At 38.8% G+C, this 17,467-nt stretch overlaps 1 protein-coding gene across 2 annotated transcripts in view; it reads left to right on the top strand.

The window, feature by feature from the left end:
* LOC134185584 (receptor-type tyrosine-protein phosphatase delta-like) overlaps positions 1-17,155 on the top strand; it is a 21,317-nt gene extending 4,162 nt beyond the window's left edge. For both annotated transcript variants that reach the window (XM_062653406.1, XM_062653407.1), the window contains 32 exons: positions 739-1,029; positions 1,089-1,367; positions 1,485-1,748; positions 1,805-2,119; positions 2,330-2,620; positions 4,646-4,945; positions 5,011-5,349; positions 5,414-5,649; positions 5,712-5,778; positions 7,455-7,561; positions 7,619-7,826; positions 9,372-9,468; positions 9,529-9,799; positions 9,869-9,899; positions 10,199-10,310; positions 10,363-10,430; positions 10,485-10,787; positions 10,851-10,951; positions 11,013-11,103; positions 11,172-11,248; positions 12,410-12,544; positions 12,606-12,722; positions 12,793-12,962; positions 13,024-13,159; positions 13,220-13,369; positions 15,469-15,568; positions 15,657-15,736; positions 15,796-15,930; positions 15,995-16,120; positions 16,499-16,650; positions 16,722-16,857; positions 16,925-17,155. In XM_062653406.1, coding sequence (XP_062509390.1) covers positions 739-1,029; positions 1,089-1,367; positions 1,485-1,748; positions 1,805-2,119; positions 2,330-2,620; positions 4,646-4,945; positions 5,011-5,349; positions 5,414-5,649; positions 5,712-5,778; positions 7,455-7,561; positions 7,619-7,826; positions 9,372-9,468; positions 9,529-9,799; positions 9,869-9,899; positions 10,199-10,310; positions 10,363-10,430; positions 10,485-10,787; positions 10,851-10,951; positions 11,013-11,103; positions 11,172-11,248; positions 12,410-12,544; positions 12,606-12,722; positions 12,793-12,962; positions 13,024-13,159; positions 13,220-13,369; positions 15,469-15,568; positions 15,657-15,736; positions 15,796-15,930; positions 15,995-16,120; positions 16,499-16,650; positions 16,722-16,857; positions 16,925-17,011 — 5,372 coding nt within the window. In that variant the 3' untranslated portion in view covers positions 17,012-17,155. The remainder of the gene's footprint in view (positions 1-738; positions 1,030-1,088; positions 1,368-1,484; positions 1,749-1,804; positions 2,120-2,329; positions 2,621-4,645; positions 4,946-5,010; positions 5,350-5,413; positions 5,650-5,711; positions 5,779-7,454; positions 7,562-7,618; positions 7,827-9,371; positions 9,469-9,528; positions 9,800-9,868; positions 9,900-10,198; positions 10,311-10,362; positions 10,431-10,484; positions 10,788-10,850; positions 10,952-11,012; positions 11,104-11,171; positions 11,249-12,409; positions 12,545-12,605; positions 12,723-12,792; positions 12,963-13,023; positions 13,160-13,219; positions 13,370-15,468; positions 15,569-15,656; positions 15,737-15,795; positions 15,931-15,994; positions 16,121-16,498; positions 16,651-16,721; positions 16,858-16,924) is intronic.
* The last annotated feature ends 312 nt before the right edge of the window (positions 17,156-17,467 follow it).

The following is a 17,467-nucleotide window of genomic DNA, read 5'->3' as shown; positions in this document are numbered from 1 at the left end:
TTACTGTGAAAGTCAACGTATGCAATAGCATTGCTCAACTTTGGCAATCAGTAACTTTGGGTTTGGTGTGAAATTTATGAAGGCTGTTGTGGCTGCTTAGTGAATGGGTTTTCAATGTCAAGGAGGGAAACTCTGTTAAACAACAAAATTCCTATTAGGAGGTATAGCTTTGAAATTATTCTACTTTTTTTTCTGAGCACTTTGACAGCTATTTGCTGCAGGACTGAAAGATGTTCAGGAATTGGATTATTAAACTATTTGGCAGTGCTCAAAACACTTGAATCACTTTGCTAAGAATCATTGGAACAGTTAATTATCCTAAAGTTAATTTACCAATACCTGAAAGTGATTCATTTGAACCAGATTTGTGGAATATTGTTTATTTAATTGTTTAGTTGACATCTTCTGGCAGACATTGAATTAGTCATGTCAATGTGCATTTTAGCACTTTAATTTTGTTAGCATAGTGTTGTATTTGAATGAATGTATTCTATTGATTGATCTTGACAGACAGCTAGACAAATGGACAGTTATTTAAGCAGGCAAGCAGAGAAACAAAAATCCAGGTAAACAGGGAGCTAAACAGGCAGCTACCACACCAGACATGGTTGAGATGTAGGTGGGTGGGTAAAGACAAGTACAGTAGATCGTTTTGGAAAAGGAGGAAGGTGGCAGAACTAAGAATGAATGTTGAAGTTAAGACGTGTTTCACTGAGTTTTGTTTATGTTTGTTATTAGTACTTCCCAAGATTGTTGACAGCCCAACCAATAGGTCCCTTACCAGTCCCACGGATCTTTCGTTTTCATGTCGTGCTATTGGTTATCCTCTTCCCGATGTGACATGGACAAGGTCACTTGGAGACATAAATGAGACTATGATGGCTGTAAATACAAGAAATGAATCACTGAGGTCAGTGACAAGTAAGCTTTATTTGCCTAAAGCCAACATTAGCAATGCTGGAAAGTACACCTGCACTGCCAACGATGAGGTACATGAGGGCATTGAGGCATCATCAGGATTTCTTTTTGGTGAGACATTGACTGTTAACATAAAGATGTATAAAGTGTTTTCTATGTTTATGTGATAGTGGCTGCAAAGATACTGGCACACTCACAAAGTGTGCTGTACAACAGAGATTCGAGAATTAACCTAACATGCAGTGCTGAAGGATATCCATATCCTGACATTGACTGGGTCTTTCGTAACGAGACATTTCTAGGACAAACAATTGCACAATCAGCAACAGAAAGGAACTCTGTTTTGGTAGTGAGTGAGAAGGCTAATCCTATTGATCATGGTGGGATGTACACTTGCAGAGCAGTTAATGATCATGGGTCTGCTGTTGAAGAATCAGTCACAGTCAGCTGTATGTTTTGGAATTTTTATATTGTACTGAATGTATTATATTAATATATATTATATTAATACAATAAGAAAATACATGTATATGGTATTGTTTTATGTAACTGTGTTTGGTTTGTAGTTGAGCAAGAAGTTGTATCTCCACCTAAATCAATTGCAGTCAGTTATGGTGACAGACTGAATTTGTCATGTGAAATCACAGGCTATCCTGTGAATGCATCTGTTCAATGGTTTAAAGATGGTCATATTTTGAAGAGCCGTTTGTCTGAGGATCGAATGAATTTAAATGGAACATCAGTGATGAGCAGACTTGTAATAACTGATGTTACACAAGAACAATGTGGAAATTATAGCTGTTTTGTTTCATCAGCAGCTACAGTGGGATGTGAGATTTTGTCTGTTCTGTTTAGCTTGTTACTTTGATGTGGTTGATTGTTGCAGTGAAGAGTCATCTGACGGCGAAACCGACTGTTTCTACAATAGTTATTCAGGAAGGGGAAAGGTTGAATATGTCATGTGGTGCAGTTGGCTGTCCACTACCTTCTCTTACATGGCATTATCGAGCTGATATGAATAACAATTTTACTAATATTTCTGCCAAGAGTGTGACGTTGCTTAGCAATGTGCTCAACAGTGATTTAGAAATAGACAGTGTGAATCGGTCTATCTCTGGATACTACAGTTGTTGTGCTGAGAATAGACCAGGGGTTGTCACACACAGAGATTGCTCATATGAAGTCTTGGTTGATGTCAAATGTAGGTATTGTCAGACTTTTCTTGTCAACTTTTGTGATTTTAGGTTCTGTAGGTTCAGTGTTTAATTTCTGTCTTGGTTCTGTGTCTGTTGTCCTCTGTGAGTCTTAGCTGTTTATTAGAATCAATATAACCATCTAAATATTATTATTGAAATTACATGTAGATGTTATGATTTTGTTTTGCATAGATTTACAATTTTGTGTCATTTAGTTTCTCCGTCGATTACTAAACCTCCTGCTAAAGAAGTTGAGGTCAAAGAGGGAGAGCTGCTTACTTTGTTATGCACTGTTGTTGGCAACCCATTGCCATCTGTAACATGGCTTCGGATTAATAACGTATGTGATGAAGAACGAAGGCCACCGATTAGCGATGACAAAGTTACATTTGACAATTCTACAAGTACATCAAACCTCACCATCCGAGTTGGCAGGGAGGATTCTGGACATTACTTTTGTGGAGTTGCTAATGTATTGTCTAAGCCCTCAGTTGTCTTTGTTTTAGGTAAGTATGCTAATGAAACAATTACTGTGACAAATGAAAACAAGTTACAGTGTTATTTCTTTGTTGCCTGTATTTGTAAAGATTATTACATTATGAGTTGCAGATAGCATGTGCAGGGCATGTGTGTTATATTTGCAGTGAGTATAGTCATATTAATCCTCAGATCTAGGAAAAAGGGTAAAGCTAAAATGTTGCTCATAATTAAAACTAATTTTTGGGTTTCATTTTATTTCTACTTAGGCCGGCTAGCAGCCAACAGATGTAAACAGCTATTTGGTCTCTGTCAGGAAATACAGTAGCTTGTGTGTTGGAAATAGAAACTTTGTCTAGATGATGAGACGTGATGGACGTGGAAATCATCTTTGTTTAGAAGCTGTACAGCAACTGTAGTGCTGGCAGTGTTTATTGTATCTAAGATTCATAGTTACATACGTTGTGCATAAAGTGATGATTTGGTTTTACACCAATGCAGAAGTGAATCACTGAATGACATTCAATGTCAACAAATGTAGACATGTAATTGGTTAATTAGATTAATAGGACTGCATGAGTGTTTGTGTGCTGCATGTGTGTGCTGGGTGCGTGTGTGTGTGTGTGTGTGTGTGTGTGTGTGTGTGTGTGTGTGTGTGTGTGTGTGAGTGTGCATGCATGTGTGTGTGTGTGTGTGTGTGTGTGTGTGTGTGTGTGCATGTGTGTGTGTGTGTGTGTGTGTGTGTGTGTGTGTGTTGTGTGCGTGCGTGCTTGCGTGGTGTGTGTGTGTGTGTGTGTGTGTGTGTGTGTGTGTGTGTGTGTGTGTGTGTGTGTGTGTGTGTGTGTGTGTGTGTTTCAGAGTGTGTTGTTGTGTAGATTTTATGCAATTAAATTGCATGGTGCAAAGTATTGTTCACAGTATAAAGCAATTACTAATCTAATTCTTACAAGTGTAAGATGGATGGGTGGACATGGGAGAGATTACTGGATGGACATTGGACTGGATGGAGATGGGCAGATGGCTTACAGTTAATGTTCCATTAGGCACAGTTGTGATTTGCTTGAGTGTAAATCATTATATATACATTTTTGTTTATAAAGGCTGCCTTTGAATAGACACTGCTTTTGTTTACATGTTGCACTTAGGAAAGAGTGTTGCTATGAGCAGCGCTATTGTACATGTTTGATGAGTAACAAAATTATATTGATGCAAGAACTTTGCTACTCAGTTACACCTGGCTGGAACTCTGGACCATAAACTGTTTTGCTAGCCTTTGTATGTGCCATTGCTTTGTATGTACCTCTGTGGTATTGCTTTTTAGGTGCCTCTCTGGTATGATATTCTTTCTTCTGCTCTGATGAACAATCCATGACATCTGTTAGTTAGTACATCTTACTGTGAGCGGCTTTACAATTTAACTACTTTATTCACTATATTGATGGCTGCCTTTCTTCTTGAGAATGTGTTTGACCTATGCAGCAATTTCCAGTAAAATTCAATTATATTAATGGCATGCCATTGAAAGTAGGTATAGCTATTGTTAGAAGGTTTCTCGTAGTGTGGGATGCTTACTAGTAAGTGTTGTCTTGTTTAGTGAAGTAGCAAAGCCTGCAGCATTTACACTGTCATGGCTATGTGAACGCAAACAATAAATAAATGTCAATTTTATTTAGACATTGCACTTAAAGTATATTGAATAATAAAACCAAATTTTTTGAGCAATGTGGTATATGCAGGTCAGTTTTGTATGTAAACACAGTGCTAAAGCCTGTTGCAGTTTGTCACATGCTATTCTAATTTGAAACAATTATGTTGATATATATGGCAACACAAGCGAGAAACTGATCAACTTGTTTATGATAAAAAGGAATCACTGTTTTTGTACTTTATAAATTTAGTTGAAATAGGTAATGTTGACTTTCTAATGATTTGTCGCAGTGACCATTGCATTGAAATTTGCACACATTGAGAATTTGCAAAAACAAGTGCTTAGAGTTGCTCTGAAATAGTCAATTGGTAGCATTGTGACAGTTAATTGTATTGTGGGTTTGTAGGTCGTCCTGGTGTTGTGGATAGCAGCAGTGTCTCGATTGTACACCAAGACGTTGGTTTGGTAACTGTCTTATGGTCTCCTCCTTGCGACTACTTTAGTCCCATCTTGTACTACTTGGTTTCATATGCTGTGGTTGGTAATGCTTTAAACCAACCGGCTGAGAATATTTCTTCCAACATGAGTCTTCAGGCAAACTTATCAGATCTTAAGCCTTATGAGCAATACCATGTACAGATTGTAGCTGTTAATGCTATTGGCACGGGTGATAGTGTCACCAAGATGTTTGAATCACCACCTGGCGGTAAGATTGCAATGCATGTATAGTTAATTTTGATAAACATCTTCTGCTTGTGTATTTACAATTAGTTTCCAGCGCTCCACTAAATTTCAGCTCTGATGAACAGTCAGTATCACCAAGTTCAATTAATTTGTCGTGGGGTCATCCCGAGGTACCGAATGGAATCATTCAAAGCTACAGAGTTTATTTTCTATATGTTATGCCTAAATGGCAGCATGAACAAAAAGTTAGACGTAGCGTTTCACTTCAGTTTTGGGAATTTGATGGTAATGTGACATCGGGAGTTGTGAGCAACTTGCAACCATATACAATATACAGACTACAGCTTCATGCAGTTAACAAGATTGGCACTAAGGATATTGTTGGAAATGGCAGCAGAGTAATAGAAGCTGTGACAGCTGAAGGAGGTATATATGAATAGTGTGTACATCAAGAGGGTCTTAAGACTTACATCGCATTGTATGTTTGCAGCTCCTTTGATGCCGACGAATGTCACTGCAAGCCTTGTTTTGGATAAGGCTGATTCTTTGAAGATTACCTGGAATGCTCCTTTGCAACAGAATGGAATTATTCGATCGTACATTGTGCATTATAGTTTGGCATCTGTTGCCTGGCCTCCTAGTGCAGCAAAGAAACATGACACTGGTTCATCCATTACTGAAGTGGTTCTTCAAAATCTGACGGCCTTTACGTCTTATCATGTTGCAGTAATGCAGCAGTTGGGGATCAAGCAATGTAGTTATGTTATTTGCTTGTGTTGTGTTTTCAGGTGAAGGCAGTAACAGTAAGAGCGGGAAACCTGAGTACATCTACCACTGGCAAAACAGACCAAGCAAGTGAGTCTGATTAACTTGTAATCATACAGTATATCAAATATTTTTGATTATTTTAGAACTATACACTGAATTTTTTTATTTGACTTGTAACACCAGTGGCCTTTTGGTTGGTGTTTGCTTTAATGGATGCTTTATATACTGTATAAGGTGAAACATTGGCAGCAATTTGTTTTGGCAGTTTGCTAAGAAATAGACAAAGAAAGCATATTGGCAGATTTTATTTTGGTGGTTGGACATCGTTGGATAATTTATATGTACCGTATACCCAATTGACAGCTGTGTCCGTGGCCATCACTCCTTAACGCACTGGTCTTCAACTACTGCTTTGATAAATTGCTGTGTCAGTGCGAAGAATGGAACCTGCATGACTCTTCCTGCTTCATCGATAGCTTCACGGCCTCATTCTCATGTGTAACTTCCCTGATAAACAGGGTAGGCACAACAGACACGGCAAGCAGGGGTTATGTACTATGTTGTGGCCTCATCCATGCAACGTACCGCCACATTGCCATGATGCCTGATGCACATCGGTGATGACACTAACGTGACATCACTGTATATCCTGGTGGCCAAATGGTGGGTTTTAGATTGGAGCTCACTTGAAAATTCACAGGAATAAATTCCCTGCCAATAATCTATTTTATACGGTAACAGCTTGCTTGGGTGCTGTTCAGTTTAAATCTGATAGTTTTGCAGTTTTGTCAATACCACAATTTATTCACATCATTTTATGTATAGTATATACGTTGAATGCCTTGGGACTTTATTTGGTTTGTTTACATCTTGTGTGGATTACTACTAATGAAAGAGCACTAAAGTGCCTAACCCTCTGCAGGGACTGTTATTGCAAGCCTGTGCATGTTGTGTACCTTGCAATGACATGTGTCACATGATATATCAAGATAGATAGGTGTAGTGATGCACTTCGACTCGCTTTTTTGTTGTTGTTGTTGTTGTTGTGTCAAGATTGTATTTTTCAATGAAATCTTATGGGTTATCGATCACACATCGCATTCAGACTAACTTACACCTGCGTATGTGCACACAAGGAATTTGGATTAATAATTCAGGATTTTCTTGCAACTGGAACTTTTTGCAAAAACGAGCTAATTTAAACACTTCCTCGTATGATTCAAATCTTATCTATGTTGTAAATTGAGAGCTTTAGCAGTCATGTGAGTAAATCTACTTGATGACACACACAAACACACACACACACACACACACACACACACACACACAAACACACACACACACACACACACACACACACACACACACACACACACACACACACACCACACACACACTATGAAAGTATTTTGTACATAGCAGCTGTTTGGTTAGCAAGCATCTCTTTACTCTTGGGAAAGGTAGGCAATTGCAAGTTGTCTAACTTTACTCACAACAGAAAGCTACTTGCATTAGAGCACAAGAACATTACTAACTAAGATGTAGGTGTGGTTCTTGGTGATGCAAGCTGTACTATCAGTGCACAGCTTCGAGTGAATGACAGCCAAACCAGGGAAAAGGGTTATTTGGCAATGCATTGTTTAAAATTGGTGCACAACTTTTGAGTAAGAGTAATCTTGTAGAGGTAAATTTTCCAATGTGGTTTTCTTTATTACTTCAGTGTTGTTGTAAGAAGTAAATTGTGTTAAAATTGACACTTTCAGTTCCCACTAATCCACAAGATCTTCAAATTGGTGACGTTGGTAGCAGTAGTGTTTATTTGTGGTGGCATTCACCAGAATATTCTCGTGGTATTCTTCAGAAATATACAGTAAGTTTTACTATTGCTTTTGAGCAAATATGTTATTACATTTGTTTTGTATGATAGATTTATTATAGAGGAAATAGAACACTTAGCAGTGGCACAGTTATTAGTCAAATTGGTCAGGTTGAGGTGAACGGCTCAGATCCATCTAACCACACTCGACTTGACAATCTTCATTCAGGATTTGCGTTTAAGTTCAATGTTACTGCATCTACTGTAAAAGGAGAAAGTAGACCCAGTGCAACTAAACAGACAACAACTAAACCAACAGGTATGTACCCGGGTAACCGGTATGTGTCTTTGCTTTGTTCATTAAGCAGTAGTTTCAGCTATGAGCCTTAAGATAAATGATGTGTATAAGTCATGCGACTGAGCAAGTAGTGTACCTAAATTGCATTAACCATGTCCAGTTTATGTTACTGTGGATGTGGATGTGTGACTATGGCTATATCATTCTCAGGAATTCCACCTACTTGATGCAAGCAAAGTGTTCATGGGGCAGTAGTTGCGTTTGGTTGTATGTGGCAACTTTAGAGGATGGGTGCAGAGTAGTTTTGCATAGCCAGACCCTTTCCTGCCACATCATACCTCCAACCGTTTATGAATGTTTCTTATCAATCTAATTTCATGCTTGAATTAGGGCAGTTTAGTTTGTTACTGGAGTATTTTTGAAATTAACAACAGAAAATATCTGACTCCAGCGTCAAACTTGAAAGCTAACATCTCTTTTTGACTCACTACAATTAAAGGGAACTTAACGTCACAAATGATGCTGATGCTCAGCTGAGCGTCAAACTTCAAAGGCACTGCCTCAATGGAGGCTTCATCCTTTGATCTTGACACTGATGCTGACACTGGAACAGGATTCATGCCTATTGTTTGCATTGATGTTGACGTTGCTGTCAATATTGTGAACTAGCCTTTAGGTAACTAGTGGTGACTTCTGTGTCCCATATGTCATAGATTTTGTTACTTTGACGACTACAAACTATTTTAGCAGTGTTATGGCCAGAATTTGTGGTTATATGAGACTGTATGATTTTAGATAGATTTTACAAGTAGATTACTTTGAAGCAAAATATCTTCTTTACTTTGAAACAGTTCTTTGAAGGGCTGATAGCTGTGGAAGGAAGGTTGAAAACAGAGCTTATTTTTTGTTTTAAATTTGGAATTATCTCTGCTAGTCAACTCTATGCACATATTAGGTAGTTCAAATGTGGTGAAATCTGCATGGCTCAGCTGCCATTTCTACCTTTACTTATTCTACGTAACAACAACACTTTAGTTCTTACCAAATGTGTAGGGTTGTTTAATGCATACCAACTTTTTATGGACCCAGACATAACAACTCCACTAAACATTTTAGCCAAGGAAATGTTGTGTTGATTTGATGCTATGTTTTGTGTGACATGTTTACATGTCCCTCAGCATCATCGTTGTCGTTATCTTCACTTTGTAGTTATTGTTGAGTAAACTGCAGGTTTCTGTTTTGTGGATCTGTGATATGATTTACGAATGGTGGGCTTGGTTCTAACAGGATAAATGTGATCTTTAAAAATGGGGTACAGACCTAAAATATACTACAGAGCTAACCTGTGTATGTTTTTTAAGTGTGGCAGCTCTGCATCTGGTGCAGTAATACTATGTGTAACGTTCTTTTCATTGTACTGTATGTATGCTTTGTAAATGAACTGAAATGTAGTTGTCAACCTGAGCTCCTTTATGGTTAGCAGGTTTGAAAACTGCAAATTAAGAATTTTTTTCTAAAAAATAGCTTGAATTAAAATTTGAGTCTTGTATATCTGTTGCTGTTTAGGACCAAGTACACCTTTTCCACTTGTCATTGTCAAGTCTTCGAAAACAACGATTACAGTGAACCTTACCCGCCCAATAGATGACAATGGAGATATTGAGTACTTCTATGTCTGAAGTCAATGGGGTACAGACATTTGTTATGTGTAATTGTTTGTTAGCTATGTTCAGCTGCTTGTTGCTGAAATTCCAAGAGGTTCAAGTGAAAGTGAAGCTCGTTTTAATTTAGCAACAATCAAAGGGTACTCACCTAATCTTTCTGCACTGACACCATATATTACGGCTCATTGGTCATATGAAGAATTGGAATCATATGTACTGTTTGATATCGGAAATGGCAAAGTGATTGGAAATTACACCAATGAGCCTTTGAAAGAGGAAACAACTTATGCTGTTGTTGTAAAGGCTGTCACTGTGTCAGCAGAACAGTTGGTATGCATGCTATAGCAAATACTGTGTGATTTGTTGCTTATTTGACAGCCATATTTTGCATATGTGCAGTTGTTTTCTTTTACTGAACCACAAACCGCAGGTTTGTTTTTCTGTGTTTGTGTGTGTGTGTGTGTGTGTGTGTGTGTGTGTGTGTGTGTGTGTGTGTGTGTGTGTGTGTGTGTGTGTGTGTGTGTGTGTATGCATGCGTGCGTGCATGTGTATGTGCGTGCATGTGTGCATGTGTGCGTGTGTGTGTGTGTGTGTGTGTGTGTGTGTGTGTGTGTGTGTGTGTGTGTGTGTGGTGTGACTCTATTCTTGTGCTGTATATTTGTGTTGTGTTGTATTGCATGTTTGTAGATATATTTTAAATTTTATGGAGCATTTATGTACTCTTTATAGCCACATCAGTTACGTCTTCATCTAGCAGTAATGATGGAGTAATTGCTGGTGTTGTGGTGGCAATTATTGTGATTGTTGTCATTGCCATTCTACTTCTTTTCATTTTGCACAGGTATGCGTTTGGTTTAACCATTTTTCTTTAAATGACTTACTATTTTATCAAGAATGAAGAGCCGCAAGCAAAAATATAGTAGGGAAACTGTTTATGAAAATGCAGCTGCTGATGGCGATGGTAGGGAATCAAGTGGGTTTGATAATTTGATTGACTTTTGAAATTTGTGTGTAGTTGTAATGGCAAACTTTGTGAAGCCAATCGTAGTGGTTCCAACCAGTGAAGTAGTTGGCTTAGTAGGAAATTGTGTGTTACTTGAGGTAGAAACTACTGGATATCCACGTGCAAAGGTTACTTGGCGGTTTGGTGGACGGGATCTACCTGGTAGTGACAATCGCATCAAAATCTTACCAGATGGATCACTGCAGATTATTGGAGCAGCTGTTAGTGACTCAGGTCTGTATCGTTGCCAGGTGTCCAATAGAGTAGGATCATCTCACTGTCAGGTCAAGTTGCGAGTTGAAGTATCAGCTGAAGGTAACAGACATTAAATACTGAGTAAGATTGAAATGAGGTCAAGTTGGTTTGGCTTTGTATTAGACATAGCTGAAGAGCATGATCCTATTCCTGTTGCTGAGTTTGAAGAGTATGTTGCTGAGATGCATGAGAGTCGAAATGAGGGATTTTCAGCAGAGTATTCTGTGAGCAATTGCATTCTGCAATGTCGGTATTACAAGGATATATTCAAAGCTATTTTTGCAGTTACTAGAAAAGCAGACTAACAAGTTCCCTGCAGAGGCTTCCAGGCTCGAGTGTAATGTAGGGAAGAACAGATATGGCAACATATATTCTTGTCAGTGTACTTAAGTAAAGTTTGTAATTGCGTGAGTGATGCATGACTGTTTGTGTATTTTGTATCAGATGATCACAGTCGTGTTGTTTTGAATGCAATTGAAGGGGTTCCAGGATCAGACTACATCAATGCTTCACATATAAATGTAAGGTTAATCATTAAAAAGCAGACGTTTACAGAGACAGTGAGCTCTTAAAGTAAGTGAACCCCTTAGTAAGATGTACAAAACACTAGCTTGACAGCTCAGAAAGGAATAGGTTATTGGTTATTGAACTTAAAACGATTTACAAATTCCTTGGTTAGTAGAAAAATTATATGGATGGTTTACTCTATTGTTCTGTTTGAGGAGAACCACGGTTCAGTGAGCATCCTCATTTGCAATAGTATGGCATTCTTTGGTGTTTGGTAATTCCACCATTGCTACTAGTACATCAACCCAGTGAATTTTGTATCATGCTATAAGCTTTCAGCATCAGTTTAATTTAATAAAGGACTTTTTAGCCTATTCTTCAGCACAAATATTTCAACCTCGTCGAGAGTTTGGGACCACAAGATTGAGGTGTCTGTCACAGATCTCTCCAAATTGTTTCTATCAGAATTAAGTTTGGCTCTGGCTTGACCACTCTACAACAGAAATGTGTTTTTCTGAAACCAAGAACATTTCTATTTGCTTGTATGGTTTGTATTGCTGTAAAACCCAGTTTGGATCAAGACTGAGCTAACAAATAGATAGAGCAGCATTTTTGTAGCTAAAGCTTGTTGAAATTTAACATAATTGATCCTCCTTTTTACTATTGCAAGTTTTCCTTTGCCAGATGCAGTGAAGCTGCCCCGAATGGTGCTGCCTCCATGCTTGTCAGTTGGTACCACTTTCTTTTATGAAATACAGCAAACATAATGAGCATTGCTATGGCAAAGTAGTTCAATATTTGTTTCATCAGTACAAAAACTTGTTCCCAACACATGTTACTAATTGATTTGCTTTCTGACAAACTCAAGATGCGTCTACTGTCCTTGTTCGATTATAACACCCGAGAGTTCAAGTAAGCTCCAGCTTCAACTTTGGGTGTGCCTCTAAGATTTTGCTACTTTTTAGTTTTTACTTGGTCCTAACTGGTGCTTTCCACAGTGCCTGTTTGCTATCTGTGGATTTGAGAGTAGCACAAGACTCTGCTAGTCAGAAAATAGACAGAAGAACTCCTAGACATACTGATTAATTGAAAGACAAATGATACTAAGGAAAAGAAAAGGTGTTGCAGGAGTCTCTTTAGTGTTATGTATGAGATACAATTATCTGTTGTCATAGGCTTACAAGAAGCCAAAGGGCTACATTGCTGCTCAAGGTCCGAATGAGGCAACAACAGATGACTTTTGGCGAATGATCTGGCAGGAGAAGGTTGGCATTGTGGTAATGCTCACTAACTTGGAAGAGAAAGGGCGCGTATGAAGTGTCACATGTAGTTGTACATTAAGAGTCTAGTCTTTAGTAACTGTTTTGTTAGGTGAAATGTCATCAATATTGGCCTGATAGCAGCGATGTGTATGATTCTATTGCAGTTACACTTGACCACGAGCTGATCGTTGCAGAAAGCATTTCCCGATCTTTCTCACTACAAAAGGTGTAATTGCATAAGATGTGGCATGTAGTGAATACTTATTCAGAATGTTTGAATCTTGATGTTGTTTCAGGAGTTACCTGATGGCAGTTCAGAAACACGGACTCTACAACTATTTCACTACATCGATTGGCCTGATCATGGAGTTCCTCGACATGCAACACCTCTTCTTCGGTTTTTACGACGAGTACAGTCATGTTGTATTACAAGCAAGTCAACAGTACCAATAGTTGTGCACTGCAGGTATGTCCACGTGGTACAGCTGATGTATGCATTGCATAATAATTATTGTGTTTGTGTGTAGTGCTGGAGTTGGCCGCAGTGGAAGTTACATTGCAATTGACTACACTATTGAGAAAATCAGACAAGATAAAGAAATTGATCTTTTCAACTTGGTTTATGAGATGAGGCAGAGCCGACCATCAATGGTTCAAACTGAGGTTCTCTGCTTATGTCTTTTGATGCAAAGAAGTAAACAACATGTGTGATGCTGTAAACAGGCGCAGTACATATTTATCCATGATGCCATCTTGGAGTACTATCTTTGTGGTGACACCGAAATTCCAGCGTCAAGTCTACGTACTTGTATTCAAGAGCTGAACAAAGTAGATGATTCAGTTGGAGTTAGTGGCATTCGCCATCAACACCAGGTATTGTGGTAATTTGACCAGTTTGACTATAATTTAGTGGCTGACGTAGCTGAGGGCATAGGCTTCCCTGAGATTTGTGTAACTGTTGTTACTAAATTTAATTAATGCAGTTATGTTTGCATTGATTATGATGCATTGGTATGTGCTCTGTACACTGAAGATTATGTAGTCACAAGTGATATGCAATGACTTCTCATGACCAAAAACTAAAATGGAAAAGTACAGGAGGAGAATCGATTTTGGTAAAGAGAGCTGACGTTGCTAAATGATGCTGTCAGTGTCCGTGATGCAAATTACTTTGTACTGGATTGGATCAGTACTTGCATGCCAAAATTCAATGTCATGTCTGACGTTCTGTAATTGAACCAGTCATGGATCATTATAGTCTCAAGGAGTTGTTACACACACACACACACACACACACACACACACACACACACACACACACACACACACACACACACACACACACACACACACACAAACACACACCAGTGTGTATGACAATACATTTAGACATGCAGATGCACTTGCATACATACGGCTGTGGCCAGAATTTTTTGGACACATGGAAATGTATGATATCTTGAGGTTTCTCAAGAGTTCTAAAAAATAAGTGTATGGCACATTATAATAATTAATCCATCTTGACTTCATGAATATTCTCTGTCTTTCAGGTAAATATGTAGGCAATTGAGGCTGCAGTCATCACACTGCATTTGTGTTACTGTTAGTGTTTACATTTGGCATGGTCACAGCATCTGATGTTTCACTTTTACAATCTGGGTGGATATAGTTATCTAAGAAGTTTAAAGGAAAAAGTGCCGAAGCTTTATTTTTGCTCCAAATGACTTAGGCTCGAGTGTCCAGCCACTCAGACAAACCGCCGACTCTCTACTCTCCAATCAGAGTGCCGTTCAATGTTTGTGCATCCTCGATAGGGATGCACGTCTCTATTGGCTCTTTGCTAATGTAATTTCGCTCTGACGTAAGTACCTGTAGTCTCGACACGTGCCATCCAAGTCTACAAACAACAGGTCGACTCTTTCCAGCTCTTCTCATTGTCTGTCTTTTTTTCTAAGAGCGCAATACTCAAAGTTTACAACAGAGGCCAACCAAAGGTTGACTGCAATGTTTGCAAATCCTAGAGATCTGCACGTCGCCCTGCTTTGAGTGCAAATACCACGCTTTGTAGATGGTCTACTCGTTCAGTGCATGCAACATGTGACTCCCTAAGCGACTAGAAGTTGTTTTGCATGCGCTGCCTGTTCCTCCAAGTACGAAAAGGAAGACAAAGGAGAAGACGACATGCAGGTGTAGCTCACACGCTAACAAACTGTGATATCAGACGGTAAAAGCAATTGACTACTCAGTTGCAAAGCTATTAGTAGAGAGCCAATAGCGACTGGCATTGCTATCAGCAGTTATCGTGAATACACGTGCATGCACAAACACTAACCAAACGTGTAACATCCTGATTGGAGGATAGAGAGGCAGCGGTTTCCTTTGAGTAGCGAATGTCTCCAGCCAGTCTTTCTCCGCCGTGGGGGGGGGGGGAGATGACCGGCTGGACACTCGAGCCTACAAATGACTAAACTCATCCTTGGAGTAATCTGATCAAACAGAAAAGCAAAGCAAACAAGCATTCTCTCCCTCAAATGCCATAGATAACAGTAGGTACTTGGGAGCGTTAATGTCATGCAAATGCAAGTGCGAACATACTGTGTCCAGAGCCTTTGTCCATGACATTAAACTGTTTTGAAGAATTGACAATTGCACTGTGATGAAATATTGTAACTGAGTTTAGTATTGATTGAAAGTGGCTCCATACTTTGTTGCCCAATGATGGTATTGTTGGTAAATAACTATATCTTTTGATAATAATATCAATAAAATGGAGATAACATAAGTTATACGTGATTTGTAAAGTGTCAGAAAATGTTTGGCCATGGCAATTGCTGCATACATGTCAGCTAGCAGGTAAAACTATAATTATAATGTTAAACATAGCAATGATTTGTGCCACCCAATTGTGGAATGCTGGCGATGCTGTTTAAGTTAGAAGTGCATCGAATAAAATTTGTAATGTATTGTTGCAGTTGTTGAATAAAGTAAGCCCACCTAAGAAGTCATTCAGATACAGTGCTGCTTCAGAGCAAGTGAATATCTACAAGAACCGTTACTCCGACCTCATACCCAGTGAGTGATGTTCTTTTTGGAGTGTACTGGATAGTTCTCTGACCATGTTGTGTCCTCTCTTTTGTACTTCATTGCTTCCTCGATGCAGCTGATGATTACCGGGTCAACCTGAATCCTGTTGCTGGTCGTCCTTCACATTGCACATACATCAATGCCACCTATGTGGATGTAAGTGACAGGTGATAACAATTTTTAGTAGACTCACAGTCACTTCATTTGACGTTTAGGGATACACTCATCACAATATGTATATCACCACACAAGGGCCGGTGACAAACACGGTACCTGACTTCTGGCGGATGGTGTGGGAACAGGGAAGTGAGGTGATTGTTATGCTGTCTCAACTGGATGAAGATGGAATGGTGAATTGTCCGTAATTGATATGGTGCAAACAGTGATATTAATGTGTATTTATCGGTTCTCTAGACGATGAGTGCACGATACTGGCCATCCCAAGGAACTGGAGATTTTGATATGTTCAACATTATTCTCGATGAGGAGAAGAATTTTGGACATTACATCATACGAAAGCTGCAAGTTGCAAATAAGAAGGTTTGTACAGTTGACAGCACTTGTTAGAGCATCAGATGTTCTTTCAAAATTGATTAGTCCAGATGATTGACTTGAAATCTCTTTTGCTTTTACATTGGCATTGCAATTTGACATAGTTACCACGATTAGCTGGTTTTGTAGGTAACTTATCCAGACTTCTTTGTTTTTGCATCAGGAAGCGTGATAGGTTTGTTTACACACAGTAGAAGACTACCGTTGTAGATAGTTAGTATACTTAATCATGGCTACACCTTCATAACATGTATGGTTATGACATACATCGAATTAACTACTGTGTAGCCTCATGGACTTACCTGCAGACTTTTAGTCCAAAAATTTACTGATGAAGGTAAAGAATGGGTGAATCTTTGACATTAGGAGTCTGAAGTACGAACTGTGACACAATTCCACTACACAAGTTGGCACAACAACCAAGTTCCACAGTCAGCTTCTTCACTGATTGAGATCATTGGTCGTGTGGAGCGGGCACAGATGAATGCAAAAAGCAACCCTCTTATTGTCATGTGCAAGTAAGGCAACTCGTGTACATGCAAGAATGCTAGGAATCCCAACCTCAATGTCTGTTATTTCTTTATTATAGCAATGGGGTTGGTCGATCGGGCACGTACTGTGCTATCAGCGTAATTATCGACAGACTAAAAACAGAGCAAGTGGTGGACGTGTTTCAAGTTGTCAAACAAATGAGGATCCACAATCCTGATTTTGTTACAAGAATGGTAGGTGGTCGTAACAGTATTCAAGAATGTACATCTTACTTGTCTAATTTATGACACAATTGTGCAGGAAGACTACCAGTTTTGCTACAACGCTGCAGCAGAGTTTATGGAAGCATTTGATACGTACTCAAATTTTAGATGTTCAGAATGTTGAAATAACTGTAGAATCGTTGCAAGAGTGGTGAGACATTTGCTCAGCACAGTATTTTATAGAGATTTGATTCAATGTTTTCAGTTTCAAATTATTAGGTAAATCAGGTGAAGAGAATAGTTTGAAATACATTCCAATTCTATTATATACACACAAGTTTCTAAATGTTACGTAGGCTAGGATGTCACATGTACACATTACTAATGCTCCTGCAAAATCATAAGGCCTGAACGCAAACATTTCTTGATTTTTTGATGTCTCCATTACAAAACCTTATTGCATATGGAGTATAGGAAAGGGTCATTACATAGTGGTTTAGTGAGTGTTTCCAATCTTGTGATTCATGTTAGCACGAAAGTCACATATTGAGTATTTCCAGCTCTGTAGTTTTATGCAAAAGAACTAAAGTATTTACACCCAATGTGGAAAGTAACAAAAGGGTCATGGATGTTCAGATTG

This window comes from Corticium candelabrum, chromosome 10, assembly GCF_963422355.1.
Source record: "Corticium candelabrum chromosome 10, ooCorCand1.1, whole genome shotgun sequence".
NCBI lineage: Eukaryota > Metazoa > Porifera > Homoscleromorpha > Homosclerophorida > Plakinidae > Corticium > Corticium candelabrum.
The sequence above is the reverse complement of the archived record's forward strand: the minus strand, read 5'-3'. Positions and strand labels throughout refer to the sequence as shown.